Source organism: Pholcus phalangioides, unplaced genomic scaffold (assembly GCF_987345545.1).
Source record: "Pholcus phalangioides strain wild (caught in Gottingen) unplaced genomic scaffold, Ppha-v1.0 ptg000004l_1, whole genome shotgun sequence".
Classification (NCBI taxonomy): Eukaryota; Metazoa; Arthropoda; class Arachnida; order Araneae; family Pholcidae; genus Pholcus; species Pholcus phalangioides.
In genome coordinates this window covers 36,270,553-36,288,133 of record NW_028301597.1, presented here as the reverse complement: position 1 = coordinate 36,288,133, position 17,581 = coordinate 36,270,553, and the positions used below count along the sequence as shown (strand labels likewise).

General features: G+C 37.2%; 1 protein-coding gene across 1 annotated transcript in view; it reads left to right on the top strand.

Annotated features, from left to right (window-relative positions):
- Positions 1 to 7,903, top strand: part of LOC149087358 (uncharacterized) — a 50,363-nt gene extending 42,460 nt beyond the window's left edge. The window contains exons 15-19 of the mRNA XM_089231911.1: positions 379 to 468; positions 2,656 to 2,776; positions 2,939 to 3,024; positions 4,591 to 4,894; positions 7,041 to 7,903. Coding sequence (XP_089088037.1) covers positions 379 to 468; positions 2,656 to 2,776; positions 2,939 to 3,024; positions 4,591 to 4,894; positions 7,041 to 7,180 — 741 coding nt within the window. The 3' untranslated portion in view covers positions 7,181 to 7,903. The remainder of the gene's footprint in view (positions 1 to 378; positions 469 to 2,655; positions 2,777 to 2,938; positions 3,025 to 4,590; positions 4,895 to 7,040) is intronic.
- The last annotated feature ends 9,678 nt before the right edge of the window (positions 7,904 to 17,581 follow it).

The window sequence follows — 17,581 nt, the reverse complement described above, 5'->3', positions numbered from 1 at the left end:
TGACATTTTGTTCTTTGAACAATGTCTGAAAAAGCTTTGTATGTTTTATTAGAATATGTTTTCATTGACAGAAAAGATGTACTAGAAATCTTGTAGTACATTGAAAGATTAAAAAATATTTATTTCTCTATTTTTTTCAATGATGTGGAATCCAAAATAAACGAAATGGACATTTACTGGGTGGCAAATGGTATTTTTTTTTCTTTTTTAAACTAAGTGGTTAATACCTTACAAGTTTAATTCCAAAATCTTTTGAGTGATATAATGTCTAAAATCTTGTTTAAAAGACTGGTGTATGATGAGAAATGGACAAGTTGCATTTATATATTTTATTTGTTTTTTTGTGCTTTCATCAAATTTTCTTTTTTTTCCTTTAAGGCTATGTTCCGGAATTTGACTTTATCATCAGGCAAAAATATCTCTGTCTGGAAGACAGCTTCTTACCTGTTTGATGTACTGATGATTGAGGTGATACTCTCTTCAAAATGTTAAAAAGCTTGTATTTTTTTATTATTATTTCTAGAATAACAGAATCTTGCATATATTTAGTCAGCATGTTGTACTCTTTCATATGGTTAGGGGGAGAGTAAGTGGGTATGGGACAGTTGCTTTTACGCATAAAATTAATTTACTCATGTTTTTTATTTACATAAATGTTAGCTTTTATCACGTAATATTTATTGCGAACAAACTTCGGACAAAGATGATTTACCTTGCTTCAAATTGAAAAAAATCATTTTCACTATTCGAAAGTAAATATACTTAATTTTGTAAAATTTTTTAGATTTATACCTTTTTGAATGAAAATTGGATGGTATAATAGTTAAGAGAGAACATTCCTAAATATATTGAGGCATTGACATTCAGCTTAAAAATTAAGTGATTTATGTTTCAGACTTTCTTACATATGAATCCATTGGAGGAAGGAATGGGACATCCTCAATTTAATTCGTTTAATTAGCTTATTAGTTTGAAAATATTTGATAATGTGACAATTGAATAGTTTTATATTTAGAGGTATTCTCAACTTTTGTTCAGATGCCTTCATCTCTATTTTTGATGAATCTGTTGTAATTTTTGGTTCTTGAACAGTTAAATTTTTTTTATAAATTTTCAATATAGTGGCATTATTTTATTTAAATCTGGTCTCAGAAATATAATTTTTCAAAGCTTTTTCAATATTGTCATGTTTTGAAAATAGTCCTTTCAATTATTTAAATGATCTAAATTATTTAAATTTAGTTTGAATTTATTGCACTTCAGTGTTAATTTTAAATTTTCACTTTTTAATTATTGTCCCACTTCTCCCACATAGGAGAATAAATGGAAATTCTTTTTTGCAAATTTAAATTTTTCTCCAAAAGAATACATTAATATTTGTTTTGAAGTTTCATATTTTTTCTTATTTAAAAAAAAAAATGAGGTTCTTGATTCATCAGTTAAATTTTATATTTTAAGAAAAAAAATTAAAAATATTTTTGTGAAAAGTGTCTCATTCTTCCCCACTTTCTCCCACAGTGAACCTCAAAAAATATTAAAATTAGTGAAAACAAACTATCAAAAAAAGTTTTCAGACATAAATTTTTCTTCATTTTTCCCCCAATTTAAAATTATCAGTGCAGTAGATTCCCAAATATAGGAAAAAAAGGCAGGCAGAATAACGAGTAAGCCAGATAGGTCAGAGTTTTGTAAATGCTCACTTCCTATCCCATCCGTATCATTAAACACTTATACCAAAACCTGCTCTTTATGTTTTCTGACCTTAGTTCAAACCACTACTTCATAAATTTTGTTACACACTGTATTGTAAGTTTTAAAAATCTATTTCACAAAAATAATCAAAGAACAAAGATATTGTGCATTTCATGGTAAATTTTATAATGTCTAACTTGATTGCAGGAAACAAAGATCATGTATACTGTACAGCAGTGTTTCCCAACTTTTCCTGGACCGACCCCCTGTAGAGAAGGTTACTTTCAAGCAATCCCACCTACGAAGGGGTGTTTGATGTGAATGTGTTAAATCATCTGACAGCACTGGGTGTATTTGCAAGAAGTTGCATAAAAAATAATTTAAACTCTTATCTCAAGAAGTATTCAAAATATATCAGTGTTTATGTATCTCTTTAAGACATCCAGCGATGCCACTCTAGTCTTTATACCTCTTTCTAGTCTGGGCATCAGACTCGTGGCCCGCTTTGATAACTAAATTGTTTTAAGCTCTATCTCGAAAGGTTTGCAATGCAAAAGAAAACAATGGTGCCATCTGATAGACATTTTTGAGGCAAATCCAATGACGACCAACTTCTTCATTCTAGTTTTAATACTACTTTCTGTCTTGGCACCAGATCTGCGACCCGTATTTGTAACACAATTGTTTTATGCTATATCACAAGAAGTTTGCATCGCAAATAGACAACATTGGTATTGTCTGTTGGCTATTCAAAGGACAAATCCAACTATACCAATTTCATTTTGTCAGTATCTATCACGTAAAGGTAGGTCCAAAGAACGTATTAGTGTCAAAACTTCCAACTATGTTGATGGCACTGCCCATCCCAATTTTGCTAACTGTAAAACTTGTCTAGACTGTAATTGCATTGCCTTATTACTATTAATATATAATATAATGAGTTTTTTCTATCTTCACTTTCAGAAAAAATATAATCTTACAACACCATCATGGGCAGAAGCTTATTGGTATCAATTGAAGAAGGTACACGTGCTCTCCTTCTATTGGAATTTCAATTCTCAAATTCTGCTTAGACTTCGTGCAGGTATGTCTATATTAATGTGTATTCTAATCGCACACATATACTGTTCGGTTTTTTTTCAACTGAATGAATTGATAAAATTTTTTCCTTAAAAATTCACACCATGTTAAGTAGGGTTGATTTATTCTCTGATATTGTTTGTTTTTTTTTTTTTTTTTACGACAGGGCCGCTCTTGGGACTTATAATTGATAAAATGGAAAACAAGATTTACAATGAAAGTTTCAAGGGAAAAATTCAAATTTACTCGGCTGTAAGTTTCTCCTTTAAGTTTATCAAGAACCATTTGGAATTGTAATTACATGTACTTCACTTATCACGGCTGGACTAATCTATTTCCCAATATACCCGAGGCATTTATATTTTTCAATCTCGTGTCCCATGTGGGCATACTAAAAAATATATAAAACACAAAAAAAATGTTTCGATTATCGGCTGCAATGCAAATGTTTCTCCATTATCCATTCCTTGTGACATTGAAAGCCCATGCAGCTCATTTTTATATTGATGAATCATTTTGCGATTCACTACAATAACTGTATGAACGTTCAATAAGTCAAATATGGTTTTGTATGGCCTATTCACAGGGATCCATTTATAACATTTTTCCACTTAGTGAAACTTTTGTGGTCTCAACTTTTACTAATACTTAACAGCTTTAAGCAGAAAATTTTGATATTTTTTCCTGCTTATGTTTTTTTTAATGGTTTTTGGAGAAGTTTATAAACGAGATACACTATATGGCATGTCCAGAAAGCTTCTGGGGGGGGGGGGGGGGGACTCCTAGTAAAATAAATGACTTGTAAAATAGGCACATTATTTGGATACTTTTTGATTTGAAGTATGTTTCCATGACCAGTTGAGAAGAAAAAGGCTTGGGGGTAAGAAGGACTTCCTATGTATGCTGTATAACAAGGTTTGTTGATGTGATCGTAGCTCTTAAATAATTATTTAAGAGCTACTAGTTTAGAAGGGGGAAAACCACTGAAGACTTTGTTAGGTAGTTGCGATGGATTATGTTAGTCAATGTACTTCAACCTATTTTATTCTCGTGGCCCTAAATATTTTGCGGCCTGGTGCTGCTGCGCCCCTTGCACCTGCTCAATTCCAGTTCTGGAAAGTAAATCAATATGATTACATAAGCAAATCGAACAGCAACTTACCCACTTCTTTTCAGACTCTAACATTGTGGAAAATTACTATTATCTGGCCTTAGATTTTCGGTTACTGGCTGCATTAATTTCGTGAGGATCAGCATCAATAGTCTAAAAAAAATTATAAATTTGACACTGAATCTAATGAGATGCCCTTAACAAGGAGGGAGGGGTGTGTGATAGGGAATTTTTTTTGACAAGGGGTGATGAGACAAATAAGATTGGGAAGTGCTGTGCTACTGGCATTCATCGCATCAACAGTCATAGTTGTGATAAGGTAGCTTCAGGTGATTTACATAAAAAATTTATGTATTCATTATGATTTTTTTTTTTTTGAAGATGATTGTGAATAACTATTACATGAATCTATTCGGTGCATTCTTTTTAACAGCAATAAATTATTTTTACAATGAAATTAGTAAATCCAGCAATAACATTTAGTAATATTTTTCGGGAATGTAAAATATTGATTCTTGCATGTATTATTTTGTCACGTGCACGACCGGGCATGTTAATTTTTAGAGAATTGTCCAGCCCTGTCACCCATGTGTTATTGTATTCGGTATGATAAATCTTTTGAAATCTGCATTCATCAGTATGTGGGTTAATCTGTTCGGTATTGTTGATTGTACTAATGTTTTCTCTCCTTTGTAATTCAATATTAGCATGACACCAATATTGCTGTTGTCCTCCACGCACTGAATCTCTTTAACATGGTTCCACCACCCTATTGCGCTACATTATTGTTCGAGCTACATAAGGTCGATGAAGATTATGCTGTCCGTCTTATGTACCTGAATTCATCTACTCCCGAAGATGGTGATCAGGTTCCTCATGTTCTCATACTGGAGGGATGTTCCGAATTCTGTCCTCTGGGATATTTTAAAAATTACTCCATGCATCTCATTCCGCAAGACTGGGAGGCTGAGTGCAGAGTGCCAGGATTCATCAAGGATCAATGTTTTATTGGTAGGAAATTTTTCTTTATGAAATCATGAGCCTTGATAATATTCAAGTTTACATTTTCAAGTTACAGTCCCTATGTCATCATTAATGACCTACATCGGCGATTCTTGACATTTTTGTCTTCCACAGACCCTTAGCATGGGCGGAGATATGGGGGGGGTGAAAAGTGGAGTGGGCAAATCTAATGTATATGTGTATATATGAATTGACATCATCATGCCCCACCAGAAATAATGACCTTGCCACCCCCCCCCCCCAGACTTCCAGGTTTATCTCTGCCTATGACCCTTATTACCAATAAGATAAAGGCCACAGCCACCATTTACAGAATAATATTCAACATACAGGTCTCTGCAACCATTGACTTTAGAAACTTGCTTTGTTTCAAGAACTTCTCAAATAACATGCAGTTACTTAAATTCTCGAAATTCGGGGGGGGGGGGGTTTATAAGTTTAGATAAGTGTGATAACCCGTTATTATGCATGCTTACCAATAATCTTGATAAGTTTGATAAATTTATCACTTTTACCAGTAAATATGCATAATAGTGAAGCATAGGTTTATAAATTTGATAAATACTTGAATTCATTTGTCTTTATGCATAGTACCCTAGTGTAATTGGTGAATTTGATAGATAAGAAAAAAAAATTTCAAATGAGTCTCTTATATGTGTGAAGAATAGTCTGACTCCGATATAATAAAAATTTTTAGGATCATATTTAACTATGCATAATCACCGGTAAAAGGGATAAATTTAGGGAAATTTATCAAACTTACCGAAATGCTTAGCGATTATGTATAATAACCAGATTTATCACATTAACCGTAACATATACATAGGAAAAAAATTGACTCTTTATATAGTTCCTGTGTGCTGAAAGTTCTAATTATTAAAATGTATTTCCTTCTCTAAAAAGTCATTTGCACAAAAAAAATTCATATGTTCAAATGCAATATTTATTGACATATTAAATATTTAAAATCCACAATGTTGTGACAACTTATCACTGTGTTGGCAAATACTCATCTTTCCTCTGAAGATGACACCCGTTGGTGTTGAAATGCATTAGAAGTTAGTGTATTTTCCTTATTCGTTGCTGACTTTATAATACCATTACATAGGAGTTGAATTTTATCATGGAAAGGCGCAAAGTTCGTATTGATTGTGCATTTTCCATTGGACATACGCCCATGGGGTGCTTATTCAGAATAAAGATAATAAATGCGGTAAAAGTCATTTACAACAAAAGCTCGCAATCGCAGGAAAAATTATGGTTGTAATTTTATTATAAAGAAATTTCTTTCCTTTTTTTTTTTTTTGCTTTATCATGTTATAAATTGTAAATTCCTGCTGTACCTGCATTATAATTGTCTTCGATCATTTCATTCTAATATTAGCAAATGAACCTGACTCTAGTCGTGAACTTAATTTTCGGTCTGGCAGCACAGCTGATCTAAGACTCTTTTGCATACATATTTAGCCAACCGACTGAACAATTCAAATTCTCACTCCAGGCATCATGGACTAACATCTTTTCTGTTAATTGGGAAAATTTTCTTTTTCAATGTAAAGGAGCAGCTGTACGATTTGTTCAGCTGCTCAGGAGTGACTTCAAACTCGTATGTATGGTGAAAAGCTTAAAAGTATGACTTTTCCGAGTCCATTCTTGTTTGAAGTACCGTAGAGTGTGTAATGTTTGAGAGGAATATATATATATATATATATAAAAATAATATAAGTACTAAAAATATACCCTTTTAATTCAAATTTTTCAAGGGAAACATCTACAAAATTCTCCTGATAGGAAAAATCTTTGTAACGAAAACCTGTTTACAACTCGCTGTATAATATTTTTTTACCTTTTAACATTAACTTTTTGATGAGATTCTAGTTACAAGCCATATTCGTTATAGCAGACTTTTACTGTATCTATAAATGATATATCATTTATACATACATTTATACAACCACACATATTCAGGTTGATTAGACATGTTTTAGTGCATAGAACTAATTAACACATGTTCCTTATTAAATGAGTTTATGAAGTGATCGTACAGTCTTTTAAATACTAACTGTATAATTCTGGTATTTTACAGTTGCAGTATGGTCAGATTTTATGTGTATTAAATATTTTATTGTTGCAGCGAAAAACTTTGTCATCGGACTTGGGGTCGCATTAGCAATGGTCACTGTCTTAGTCATGTACCAGTCAGCAAAGCTTAGGCGTCAGGAACAAGACGAGGGAGTCTATCATCTGTTGCCCAACTCTGCTCTGGCTTTATGAATTTGATGTGTGGCCAAAACCAAAAATTTCCAAAATATATCTTGTCCCAAAGAAAAATATGTTGTTGTACTTGTTGTCCATTTTTGACGTTCACTTTTGTGTACAGCGTGTCCCATTGGGAGCGATGTTTTTACAGTTTTGTTGAAATGTTTTGCTCAAGGAAGTGAATTCATAAATTTAAATAGAGTGATTTTTGAAGAACTATTTCTGTGTTGAAGCACATCTCATAACCTGTGATATATACATATGTTCATTGTGTTTATTATATTAATATATTATTTTTTCTCTAGTTTTGTGTTCATTTTTTTTATTTATTACCATGATCAAGATTTGAACTCTTTTATCATGATTAATTTTTATCTAACAGCGTTATGTTAAAAAAATTGTAATTTGAGGAAAAATCTACTTTTGTGTTTATCTTAGATTCATTTTTGAATTTGTTCAAAACCTGTATCTCTAATTGTTTTTAAATCCTCTTGATGTAAATTTTTTGTAAAAATTCATTAAATGTAGATAAATTGCATTCCCAGATCATTCAGATTTCTCTGTAAAAAAAACATTGTTTTTGTTAGACAGCCAATGTTGATGTTTAAAACATGCATATGTTCTACCATCATTATTGAGTTCTGTACTCGTAAAATTTCATGTATATTTGTGGAAAAAATGAGCTATGTTTTGCATGTTATAGAGATGAATGTTGTCAATGAATAAATGTGATAGTAGTAAAACTGTCTTAATAGAAATTTTATTTTTTTTCTTCGTATGAAAAATTACTGGAATTATTGAATTGTGGCAAATATTTCCAGGTGTACTCTACCCTTTAAAGTGTGTTCATTGGGAGGGTCTTCAACACATGGTCTACATGTGGTTCTTGAAGCTTCATGCATTGGCCCTCCAAAACTTGCATAGTTACAGAATTTATAGAAATGTTGGGAGGAAGAAAACCTCACAATGAATTGCAAACAGTATTTTCCAGAATTGATGAAAGAAGTAATTAAAGTTGAATTGCTCTCAGAAAATTGTGTCGGAACTGATGAAAGAAATAATCTCTGAAGTAATGAAAATGATTTCATAATTTAAAGAAATAAATTTCAGAACTGGAAAAAAAATAATTTCACAATTCATGAAAACTCATAATTGAAAAATTATTTCCAGAATTGAAATATTTTTTATAATTTTTTTTCATTGAATATGAATTTTTATTATCTCGGAATAAATAAAATTTTCTAATAACAGCCCCATTTTTTTTTTTTTTAAGCCAAGCCCATCTGTTAATCTCTTTATGATCATGGGCATAATGTGGCCAAACCACCAGTGGAATAAATTTGAACAAGTGTTCTTTTCTCTCTTCACCTATTGCAAAGCTTTATAGTAGCCATATCTATGGAAATCGCTTTTCCTTTCTATATATTCCTACTGATTTTTTTTCACACATATAGTGTATCTTTCTACTATATACATGTTATAGGGAAAGGAAACTCTCACACATCTACCTTATCCCCCATTATACTTTTCATTTTTTTCGTTTTATATATTTTTTCCTATTTCTAATGTGCATGGTTAGGTCGCTGATTTGTCAACTAGGAGATAATCGAAATTTCTGGCCAAAACTTTGTACATGAAGTGGTTAAAAAGCTATTGTGTGAATCTAGATACTGCATTATGACTTGTTGCCTCAATGTCCGAAAGGTTGACTCCTGATATAGCCTACATCACTAAAAATGTTATTACAATGATAAGGTTTACAATTTCATTTTTTATTCAATTTTCTAATAGCTTCACGAAGACTTGAATGATCAATATTCGTTGAACTTTTATACAGCTTATATTAGAAAACCATTCAGTGTAGATCTGTATAATATACAGAGTGTTTCAAAAAAGAATCATCCGATTTAAAAATCGTAACTATTCAGCTTTTAATCCGTTTTGAACGAATAATGTGTAAGTAGAAAGAGGGAATCTCGAGTTTCACGCAGTTGCCGACAGGTAGCGCTAACGCGCTCTCTTCGGCCGCCACTTAAGTGTTTGTCAATATTCGCTTTTCCCACAGTTAGAAACCGATTCGGATGACTTCATTTTCCAGCAGGACAGGGCACCAACAAACTGGAGCTTGGACGTTCGAGAATTTTTGAACAATTTCATTCCTAAACGATGGATCACAAGGGCGTAGCCGGGGGGGGGGGGGGACTTGGGGGTCTGGTCCCCCCCCCGAAATGTGAGAAAATGACCGAAAAAAGGGGAAAAAGATGGCCAAATTCATTGTTCTGTCACTTTGGTGCCCCCCGAAATGAAAGTGGTCCCCCCCCGAACGAAATTTCTGGCTACGCCCCTGATGGATCAGCCGTACGGGACCTGACGATTCAGTTAAACATCACTAGCCTCCAAGATCGCCGGACCTGTGTGCGATTTATTCTTGTGGGGGTTTATAAAGGACTCGTTTATGTGCCTCCCCTTCCAGCTACATTAGCCGAACTGAAGATACGCATGCCAGCAGCGTTTTTGCATATTTAATACTCAAAAATTGCATAAATATAATCAAATCTTTATTTTTTAAAATTTTTATTTCCTGTTTTTTTTTTTCTTTTTGTAAAAAAATAATTTTTGTTAAAATTTTTTCTGCCAGGATTATGCAGTATATATCCATCTTCACATACAATTCTTTCTAGAATTTTATTGCTAAATGTTATGTAATAAATCACACAAATACTTGAGGCATTTTCTCTTAGAAGCTATCTTAACCCCTTCTCCCCCCATGAAAGTTCAACTTTAAGTGCTGCCCTCTGATGAAAGCCCTCGAGGTTCATATTCGCCATATATTTCCAACTCAAAACTTGCACAATTCTTTAAAACAGTGCTCAACTCCTTGAAGTAAAAAAAAAAAAAAGCAACCCACTCATTTGTGCATGCAGGGTCTAAAAGGATAACTAGAATTTTGGCGTGGGAGGGGGCACACGTGATGTGTCTGTGTGTCCCTTCCACTGTAATAAACTTTCATAATTTTGTAACAGTTCTTTCGTTACTGCGTCAGGTTTGCCTCCCCCCATCGTTTCCGGCCATGGAACTAGGAATTGAATTGTTCTTCTAAACATCTTGAGAGTTCCGACCCTGGGTGAATCAGCCAACCTTTATTGTGAATAAATGCATATTTGAACGAGATTGCACTGAATCGGCACGTGTGTTGATGCCGTTATGATATGCCTCACTTTTTAAATTAAGTTTTAACTTAAGAAGATACACAAAATCGCAAGCAGGTTACTTTTTCTACAAACTAAAAAAAAACTAGTTTCTTTTTAATTTTATTAGGGGTCATTCAAGTATTACGTCAGCATCCAGGGGGAGGGGGGGGGGGTTCGGATTTGCTGACTTTTGATGATGGGGGGGGTTGAAGGTTGCTTACGTCATCAACCACCCTTTTTGAAGATATGAAATATAAGCTGCTGACGGGGGGGGGGTCAAAAATGGCTAAAAATCTGCTTACGTAATACTTGAATGGGCCCCTTAAATCACGTTCCAAATAAAGTAGGAAAATATGCTTTGGTTTTAACGTTTGTGTAGTTAAATTGCGAAAGCTTTCGGCTCCCAACCGAATGGGAAAAATGTACAGTTATTGTAGCGCCCCACAAAAAAATTTACACTTATTTTGCATACTTCTTAGAAATTTAACAATTTTTTGTTTGACACAATCTGCAAAATGGGAGAGGAGGGGGACAAACCCTTTTTTTTCTGATCATAACCTGCAAAAGAGCCCCTCAAAAGAACGCTACCGCCCTGCCGAATCTCTTGTTTTCTTCTAAAGCAGGATTTCTAATTTTATAAATGCTGAAGCCTTAACTAGCGAATCGTTCAATAGGGTGTTTGAAATTTTAAAAAAATTGAAAAAATATTTAAAATAAAGAGACGTTTGCCATTTATATCAATGTGCACACATTTGACGGCATGTTTAAGGAATAAAATTTCTCATGTTCAGAAAAGTGGGATTTTCCAATTTATGCTGCCTTGAACTTTTTCCTGGCCCCATCTAGCTCCAGCGTGATATGATCCTTTCATATATTATACACCACTACCTTAATTTTCCATTTATTCAAACGCAAAATAAATAGAAAATAAATTTAATGTAAAATTAATAACATGATGTACGTATTTCTTTTAGTGAATGTTTTTACGGCATTTTTTAAAATGGTCGATAAATATCATTCATTTCGAATTCTATTATTTTGTTTCGAATCCCTAAATATTATTCTTTTGATAGCCTTTAAAAGCTATTTTAGAGCTTAAAAATTAATGGGAAAAATGGATTCTTTTTTCTGCTTGAAAAAAAAAAGAGCTTCAAAAATTAATTATATTAAAAAAAAACATGAAACACGAGAAAAAGTAATTACGACTAAACCTCTTAATAGGTCATTGCGCTCATAAAGGAGAGCCGGTAGAAGCCCCTCCCAGAAATGAACTGGAAGAGCAGCGTTTAATCGCCTATAGCGCCACGTAATCATCTGGCGCTGCGCCAGTTTAAAAATTCGCCAATCGCTTACAAGGTCACTCGAGCACATTGAATGCTCTAATCCTCGCGTGGCATGTTGGGAAATTTCTTTTTTTCCTCCGTCGGAAACCGGTTGAAACCAGTTGTGTGTGTGTGTAAAGCGTCAGGGTGACTGCTTTATCCGTTTCTCTATTGTGTCACCTAAAAAAGAATATCTTTTGTGTTCGTTTTTTAGGGGCTTTTCCTTCCCCGCGAATAAACGACGTTCCGTGCGTGTAACGACCTTAAATGCTGTGTATGCCACGGAATAAGTCTCGCGACTGCCTTAAAAAAATCAATAGTTAAATCCTAATTTGAAAAACAAAAAAAAAGGAATATTTTCCGTTTCCCACGTGCGCGCCTTTCTAAGCAATAAAAGGCATGGCGGAACTTCCCGTCTCCACTTCTAATTTATCTAAGCGGAGAAGCTTATCATTTAACGAGAAGAAGGAAATCATTGATACCTTTAAAAAAGCAAATTTATCCAAGGCCAAATTCGCTAAATTTTATGGAATTCCTAGGACAACGCTCAACAATATTTTATCGAATGAGGCGAGTATGGAATATTTCACAGGTAATCGGAAAAGAAAGAGACAACGTGTTTCCACTTACGAGAAACTCGAAGAAGACCTTTTGAATTGGATCGAAATTACCAGATCGCAAAATGTTCATGTATCTACCATAATGCTGAAAGAAAAGGCTCTGCAGATAGCGAAGGAATTAGGTCAGCCCAATTTCACGGCATGCAATGGCTGGATACAGAGGTTCAAGACACGGAATTGCATATCTTTTGCGAAACCACGGAAGGGAGCTGCTAGAGAAGGTGAGTAGTCCTTTGAAGTTGTTAAAACACCTAAACCTATGAAATCTATCTTCCGCCACTCTTTCTATGAATCTTCTTTTGTTGTCCTGTTTCTTCCTTCATGGTCCCCACATCTTGAAGCAGGGCCCCTAGGCTGGGATCTTTGGTGGGACCCCAAACCAGACTTTTCACGGGCGCGTCTACAGTGAATTTATAGTATGAAAAAACAAAAAATGATGGTAATTACCCCAGAGCTGGAGCCTCGTCAGCCTTCCGATTAACCCCAGAATCGATTCTTGTGGGAGTCTATGTCTTCCTTAATTATGCTTAATCTTCAATTTTCAGTGATTGGATCAGAGTTTTTCAAGATGCATACTTTTTCGTATCTTAGTGTACGATTGTTAAAATTTATGTAATATTATTACAGGGCTCTTTAATTGTTTTCACTTTTTTTTCAGCGGCGGTGGTGGAAGAAGACGAAAATGAGTTGGACAAGGCTTCGAGTGGCGAGGACGAGGACAACGCAACCCAGTGGCAACACAATGATAAGATGAATTTCATCATGGAATGGAGTAAATCTAGTTCCAGACCTATCAACTCCAACCTTTGCGAAACCAACTATGGTGTCACTCCTACTCCGGAAACTCTCGAAAACGCTGAGGTAATTTGACTCTATGCTGATTTTTCGTGATGGGAGAAATTTTTGATCGGATTAGGTTAGTTAAGAACCGGCAGTGCCGTCTTAACGCATGGCCCACCCCGGATGCCTCAGAAAAATGAGAAGTAGTTAAATTTCTCGAGAATTTTCCAGATAGGGCTTCAGAAAAATCTCTTGGCGGGGGGGGGGGGGGTCATGATGTTCTTAAGACGGCCCTGGGAACAGGATGTGCCGTCAAGTCCGCAAATGGTCGAATACGGTAGTATCGGAGCCGAGGGGGGGGGGGTGGGCTTGGTTGCTGTGGGGCTTGAGCATCCACGGAAGAATTCATCCAGAAGTCGAAGTTCATGATCTTTCAAGACGAGTACTCATAGGTTCGAAACATCTCCGACGCCTCTGGCTGAATGACTTTTGCTAAGTGGGTCGAAGCCGGGGGTGCTCGAGCACCCACAGTAATTTGTAGCAGGATTAACCCCAGAATCGATTCAGAAATAAAAATTTAATTTTTCTGCATGATGCTCAACACGAGTATCCACGGCAGGGCCACAGTTGCGGGTGAGGGGGTGGATCTTGTGCTCCGGGTTCCGCCACAGAGAGCAACAGGCCTACAACGTTACAAATATTCAATCATTACACTTCATTCACAATTTGAAGTATAGATGGCAGCACTGAAATATCAGACACAACACTAGCTAGACACTCAGACTGTTAGGTGCACTCACTTTGTTCCAGACTCTGCCACGAAGCTGGGCTGGAAGAGATCTCGGCAACGAGATAAGTCCGGTGGCAGAGCCCCTGGCGTTCATTCATTGCCCCTTGTTCCGTACCGGAGAGGAAATTTCATCTTTTAACCTCTCCTTCAACATTACAATGGGCGGCAAAATGGATGGTTTGCCCCGGCTTACCCAGCACCTAGTTGCTGCCCGACCCACGGGTCTAAAACATTTCCGACGTCCCCGTTTTTTGTTGCGAGGATGTTTGGTTTCTTCTGGCGGAAAGAGCTAAGGTGTCGGAAAATTTATCTCAAAAAAACATTGGTACCTGAAAATTTCCAATTAGAAAATTATAGGTTGTCTTGTAAATAATTTTTAAGAAATTACACGCGAATCCAGCCATATTCGAAAGATGTCTACGATTTTAGCTGGTAAAAAATTGATGTGCTTATTTTGTTGATTTTTTAATGTCCTAGGACAAGGGTTCTCAAACTGTGCTCCGCGGTGCCTGGTGCGCCTACAACCTTTGTCAGGGATGCCGCGGAGCGGTCGGTCACCCTGACAAAGGGTTTTCGGAAATATTCTTTGTTAAACAGCTCCGGGTAGCCGGTGGAGCTCGCGGATAAGCATTGAACAGGAAACAGGGGTGCCGCGGGTGGAAAAAGTTTGAGAACCCCTCTGCCCTGTTTAAGAATGCAATTCTGAGGAGCTTTGACAAATATTTGTTTTGAAAACGCTCAATAGATCCAGGGCCGCAACTAGAAATAGAAACTGACTTTGTCGCCTTGGCAGCGTTGTCTTAACTCATGGGCCCATCTGGGTACGCCCCGGGGGGTCTCAGCAAAATGGGATCTGGGCTGAAATTTCAGAAAGTAAACGTGAAATTTACAAGGTAGGGCCTTAAAAAATCACCTGGCACTGGGGGGGGGGGGGGCGCACATGATGCTCTTAAAACATCCTTGCCCCCCCGGGCAAGATCTATTTTATCGCTTCCTTCCTCGTAATTCTGAATGAATAAAGAGTAAATTTGGTGCCCTTCTTGGTCCAGCGCCCGAGTCACCAGACTTCCCCTTTCCCCCATGGCCCTTCCCTAGTTGTGTGGATAGATCAGCCTACCAAACAAATACGTGACCTTCCATCCTGCGCAGTAGCATAGGCAGGATTTTGTCGTAAAAGTGGGATTTATCCAAGTGTGGATCTATGGGGCGGGGCGGCGATCGCCCCTCCTAAGAGCCGGATACTATGAAGAAAAATTTTCTGTCCCATAAAACACACCTACGCAATAAGTCCCCTCTCCGACATATTGCCTTGGACCCTACTACCCCTGCTCCATTAGCAGTTGAACCTCTGCTGTATTCACAGCTGAAGATGCCTGCCTTCATTCTATGTGAAGGTGAAGATGTCTTCCTCGGCTTCATTCGTAGCTGAAGATATCTGCCTTGGCTCATCTGAAGCTGCCTGCTTTCACTCAATTTGGAGGTGAAGATGTTTGCCTCTGCTGCATTCGCAGATGATGTCTACTTTTGTTTCATTCACCGCTGAAGATGTCTACGTCTGCTGCAGTCTCTATCTTTCCCTCAGCTGAAGATGTTTGCTTCCGTGGGTGTACCCAGCGAGGGGCGGGGGGGGGGAGACTAGAAGAGAAATTAAGTGTAGTACATAGTTGACACAGCACAGGCGTATCAATTGAGTATCGGTGAGTTGTCCCCCTCTAGTTCAGATCCTGGGTACGCCCTTGCTTGCCTCCATTCCATTCGCAGCTAAAGATGTCTGCTTTCATTCAGGTGTGGATCCAAGGGTGGGAACGATCGACCCTACCAAAAGCCGAATAATATGGCAAAATGTTCTGTCCTGTAAAATACGAGACCAGAACGAACTCACACAATTTGCCCCTCCCACCACATCGTTTTGGATCCACGCCTGGATTCACCTCATTGGGGGGGGGGCACTGTTACTTGTTGCGTTTTCTACTAGAGCGTGAACGTTTGGAAAAACCATCATAATCTCAGCTTAGCTCCCCCCCCCCCCTCTTTGCGTATGCCAGTTGTCTCAGAAGAAAAAATTATTTGTTCTACTTTGTGTTAAATGAGAATTCGATTGCATATTGCACTGTAATTTTGTCCCCTTTCGGTTCGTTTTAGCATCTTCCGGGATGGGAGGGGGGGGGGGCGTGCCATCTTGGCCCGCCCGGGGCTCATCGCTGAGCTCGTAGGGCCTCAAATGCAGAGGGTGGGGGCCTCATCATAGAGATCTGATTAAGATTTTCGAGATTTGCTTGCTAATTGAAGACATTTCTAGTCAGGTGAAGGAAAGGGCCTCAGAAAAATTATTTTGCCCGAGGGCCCACGATACTCTTTAGACTGCCAGGGGGTATAAAACTCATTTTTAGAAACTGCTTGTGGCTAATTACCATGAGACAGAACTGCAATTTTGTTTCTATATTTGATATCCTTTATTATCTCCCAATATGCTTTATGTCTTGACTTTATCACACGGAATGGACTTTAAATTATGAGAAATAATAATCATTTTCTCATTTTTTTTTTCTGAACAGGAAAGTAATCTCGGCCACAGTATTTTACCAACAGACATCGCAGGAGAATCAGATCCGTGTCAGATTGCGATGAGCAGTTTAACGTCTCAGCGTGGAAGCCATCAGTTGGGTTCGACTCGAATCGATACTAAACCTTTCGATGCGGGTTCAGCCAAATGCATTGGCATAGAAGCTGCAGCTGAAATCAGCGATTCATTTAAAATCGACGACATAATACCCGTAAAAGAACACTCATCTCTCGCCAAGAGTGAAGAGAAAAGAAATGCTGACGAATCGTCTCGAGGTATGGCGATGGTTCCCGTGACGATGGTTCCTTTCGATAGATGGATCAGCCACGAAGATGACGAGGACTATGCTTTCGCACGCAGCATAGCTGCGTCGTTGAGGAGGATAAAAGACTTCGAGAAGAAATGCCAGTTGAAGAAGAACATCCTCGATGAAATTGTCAAATTCAAAGAATACATGTAAATAGATATATCTCTGGTTTTTATCGGACGTTCCTGTTCATTCTTTGTATCAATTCATTTAAGATGAAAAATAAAGTAAAAATGTGACTAATACAACTATATCATAGGGTTTTATTGACTGTTATGGGTTCATTTGACGATTATATTGTGCGAGCGTTGAATGGATGCCTATGACCAGAGGCGCATTTGCAGGGGGGTGGGGGCTGAGCCTCTGGCGGCACTTTCAGAGGAACGGCAAGTTTGGAAAATGATTGGTCAAGAATGGGAGAAAGGCGGCAAAATTTGAAGTAGAATAGAAGAAGGGCTGGAACCAAAGATATACCTCCTGTCTAGAGATCGAGGGACTAGGTCAGGGAGTGACCAAAAACAATGACATAGAGAATATGCAATCATAAGTGTGACCAAGAGAGTGGGAGAATATACCCCCCCCCCCCCACATCGTGTAGCAGAGCACTTAGGTGGGGTCTCTGTGCTAGATCTTAACGCACCCCCCCCCCATAGTGAAAAAAAAGAATAATCTTCCCGAACCCTTGAGCCCTGCTAGTCCCACCCTTGTGGGGGGAAGGGCATGGCGAAGAACCAGCTCAGTGAGCGACCAAAAGAGTGATGTGGAGAATGAACAAAGAGTAACGTAGGGAATGTGGGTGTTAGTATGAAAGTGACCAAAAGAATGATCTAGAGCTGGCATCTT